Genomic DNA, 3,962 nt, shown 5'->3' with positions numbered 1-3,962 from the left:
AAATGGTGGATAACATATAGTACAAAACTAAATGGGGGATAAGGTATGCTATTACAGTATACAAACTCTATATTATATGCTGGTATAGCGGAATAGTGGACCCTTAATATGGGCACATTACATTAAATGGCCCTATGCTCTGAGGTTTATGCTCTGAATTATGCTGCCTTGAGCTGAATTATGCACCCAATGGATAAAATAATGCTCAAGGTTTCCTTCGGTGCTGCCTAAAGATCTAGGCACTTGGTCATGTACTCTCTGTTGACAAGGAGAATCAGAATTCCTACTGGCTTATGCTTACGTTCAGCATCATGTGTGGCCAACACTGGAGGGAGGCTAGAGCAGCATTTTCCCCAGCCCCTGTGTTGTCATTTCTTTACCCCCTTACTGCTTTCATTGTCTTTATACTAATAGTTGAGAGTTGTCCTTACTCTCTAGTGCATAGTACACCACAGTTTGACTTTAATAGAAAGCACCAATTCAGGTTTCCTTGGTACAAAAAAAAATGTTTATTTTACAGTACATGAAATATGTTCTTGCAAGTCGCCCCTTTTTTGAAAAATCAGTAACACGTCACAAACATGTCTGATAACTCTGTCTGTACAATAACATTATTTGAACATCACCATAAACACCGCTGGCATTAAAAGGAAAAGGACGGTTTTTAATAAAATAATTACACCTTCTGTAGCACAGTCCATGTGGCCAGCTTTGGTCTCTTTACATCCAAAAAAAGAAATATATACACCAGTCTGATCGCTCCGTATATACATTTGACTGACCATGACAACTAATAAAATACTTTTTGTTGTTCTTTTATACAAACCAGTAACAAAAGAATGACAAGTTTATAAAAGCACTAGCACTGCAGCTAACAAAGATCTCAGAACACCGTGGGAGGGTGCATTTCAGACACGAGTGGGCAGCGTTTGGGAACCCTCAAAAAAATGACTTTGGCTCATTGATAGGGATTATCCTGATGGATGAACAGTAATCAGATAGAGTTGTAAAATCTCATTGTGCTTTCTGATTAAACACGGGATGGGCAGAATTTTATTTGTCCTCTTGTAAGGTTTAAAGACTCATTCACACACATATAGCATTGATTTTGTGCTCACGTCCACTGTGCATTTATGCTAGCCACCAGTCACATTAGCCCACTCCCTAATCCATTACAGGCACAAACAAGGGCGATCACTTCAGTCATTATAAAACACAGTATTTCTCATTTAGTAAACCTCAAGCAAGTTGCACTGGGCTGAGATCAGTCCTAGTAATTCGGTCTAGAGTCACAGTTGTTGTAGGAGGCCTTTCGATGCTCGGGTGAAGGCGTGTGGCTAGGGGGAGTAGGGATGCCAGTTGCCCCTGAGCTTTGGCACACATACCATTCACTCAGGTTGGCCTGGGTGGAGGACAAACGCTCAGGGTGAGAAGAGGTGGCTGCAGGGTCATGTCCTGAATCAGAGGAAGGGGACACCAGGGAAGGGATGGACGATTCATAGCCTGAGCTGGGAGGTGGAGATTTGCAATGCACTTTCATGTGTTTCCTCAATGAGCTGGGGTGGGTGTACGATTTGTCGCAGCCTCTCACTTTGCAGTTATACGGCTTGTCGCTGGTGTGAACATGGGAGTGCTTCTTTCTGTCGCTGCTGTTGGCAAAGCGTCTGTCGCAGCCTTCAAACTCGCACTTAAAGGGTTTCTCACCTAAAAGACAAAGCACAGCACGTAAAAATTTAAAGAACCACATTCATCTTACAGCAGCCAATTGAAACAATCATAATTTGACACTTCCTGCATTCATTATACATTCCCCAGATCGCCATATTGTTCAGCTACTCCCCCCAACAAATATGTTGGCGCAACTGTGGACATGCGCTTTTTATGTGTCCATTGGTAAGTATTTCATTAGAAGGATGATGTAAATTAGCATTTGTAATATATTATGCATCCCACCTAGCATGCACTTCCACCACAAGAATGGGGCTTAGAACAGACTAACCAAATCATACTTCCCCAAGCGGAAAAGAAGCATTGAAACTGGGGAGAAGAAAATGAGCAGAAAACAGGAGTTGTTGCTAAGAGCAATCAGGTTGGGTTCTGCAATCAAGTTTCATCTTAAGGGAAAAATGAAATATAAATTCATGATGGTTGCTATAGCAAGTTCTAGTTTTGTGATTTTTGTTCCCTACGGTTTGGTAAATCAGACCCAGCGTGACTATATGAGATCCATCCAAGTTGCTCTCTGACCACAGGCAATGACATTGAAAAGATCAGTGATATGTTCCTGCCCCAAGCACGGTACAATGTTGGGAGTCATACATGTGGACTGCACTGAATAGTACAAATAGACAGTAACCTGTAGCAACTACACCCAGTGCAGCTTACAATGGTTTAGTGGTGTTGTTTCCAGTGAAAGCTGATTTCTGGTTGGAGGTTGGTATCTCCTGCACATCGCTGCACCCCCCTCTATTGGCTCTCATATTATTAAAAGTAACGTATTTTTGTCTTTAGGATCTATAACCCGACATATAGATCTGAAAGATTCGACCTTCTAACGGTTTTGATCTGTATGGAAATCTGAAATTGTGATCACAACAATTTACAATAATCCTTTTTTTTCAAATACAGTTGTTGGAATGAGCCAATCAGATATAATTGTTTAATGATTATGACTGAGGTGCTGATGTTTGAGTGGTTAGTTACCAAAGGTTATTGATCGTCAGTGCTCATTGCATCGCTTTATTAAATGAAATACAGCTGTACTCTCAGAGGAAAGGCACATAACCGTATTAGAAATGCAGGGGTCACTAAGCATACAGAAAACCTTATTTAAACCTTCTCTGGTTTTACACATGGGACGGATGTACCATAAAAACAGGAGACATTTTATTATGAATGCCTCCTACCCTGACTGCCTGTTTGAAGGGAAAGCAGAATCTCTAGCTGAAGAACGTTTAGTAAATGAGCCCTTAGGATTGGGCACACATCAAAGGTGCAATGGAGACTATTTGGAACAGTTACAGACAGAAACAGCCCAAGTAGAAGGAAGGGTCATGAGTGCAGAACTGGCATATTGTCATATGCTACCACCAGAACCTACAGAGATATAGATAAACACTTTTATGCAAGAAGATGTCTTGTCGTCCATATCAACCAATCACAAATCTTGTGTAACTTTCAACTCTGCTCAGAAGAAATGACAGTTGGGAACTGACTGGTTTCTTTGAGCCACAATAAATCTTCCATTTTATAACCTTTCCATACATTAGTTAATGGGACCGATTAACTAAGGACACAATCCGACTTTAAGCTGTGTTCCCTTCAAACATACTATCAGATTCAGATAACATGTTCATTTTTTAGCTCTCTTGATTGTATCTGAAGCAAATAGAGGCTGCGGTAGAAATTACTTGTTAAATAAATCCTTATTGTGATGAATTAGGCTTCACAAAGCTATAGCACAGGGGTAAGATGTTAATTTTAGCCATGTCACTGTCATTTTAATATCTTGTTGGATTAAGCTGAAAAAAACAGTCACTCTTTTTGAAAACAAGGATCCTTATAGTATGTTAGCTTTGTGAATTGAGTCTATTCACCCTTACAAGACACGTGGCCCAGCTTGGCTTGTTTGTATTTTATAGGCCCGACTTATGGATTTATTTTGCTCTGTCTGGCAATGTGTTATTACTACTAGCTTCCCCATGATTCAGAATCTACATTTTGAGCTGCAGCCATTTCCCACACAGCCCTCGTGCGTGGTGACATCCCCATCCCTCCACACAATGCTACAAACCAGACTGGCAGGCTAAATGCTGAGCCGATCTCCATCTGCTCTGCCTAAATATCAGTCTTGCATATTACAAAATGATATCCAGGCTCTAACTTGAGAATCTCATGGGAAAATCATCCACGTTAATGTGTGAGATTGTGAAGAGTATTTTAATATTTTTCCACAACACTGT

At 40.7% G+C, this 3,962-nt stretch overlaps 1 protein-coding gene across 1 annotated transcript; it reads right to left on the bottom strand.

Annotated features, from left to right (window-relative positions):
- Positions 1–1,087: 1,087 nt before the first annotated feature.
- LOC108790118 (zinc finger protein ZIC 4-like) lies at positions 1,088–1,762 on the bottom strand. Its single transcript, XM_018560321.1, has one exon. The coding sequence runs from the start codon at positions 1,745–1,747 to the stop codon at positions 1,271–1,273; it is 477 nt and encodes a 158-aa protein (XP_018415823.1). The 5' UTR covers positions 1,748–1,762; the 3' UTR covers positions 1,088–1,270.
- Between the last annotated feature and the right edge of the window lie 2,200 nt (positions 1,763–3,962).

The sequence above is a fragment of the Nanorana parkeri genome, unplaced genomic scaffold, assembly GCF_000935625.1.
Source record: "Nanorana parkeri isolate BGI_ZX_2015 unplaced genomic scaffold, ASM93562v1 scaffold449, whole genome shotgun sequence".
Taxonomy (NCBI): domain Eukaryota; kingdom Metazoa; phylum Chordata; class Amphibia; order Anura; family Dicroglossidae; genus Nanorana; species Nanorana parkeri.
Note: the sequence above shows the minus strand (reverse complement) of the source record. Positions and strands in the feature narration are given on the sequence as shown.

Excerpts from the sequence above, each read along its gene's own strand:
- LOC108790118 (XM_018560321.1), bottom strand. The coding sequence starts at position 1,747 with ATGTGGTTCTTTAAATTTTTACGTGCTGTGCTTTGTCTTTTAGGTGAG.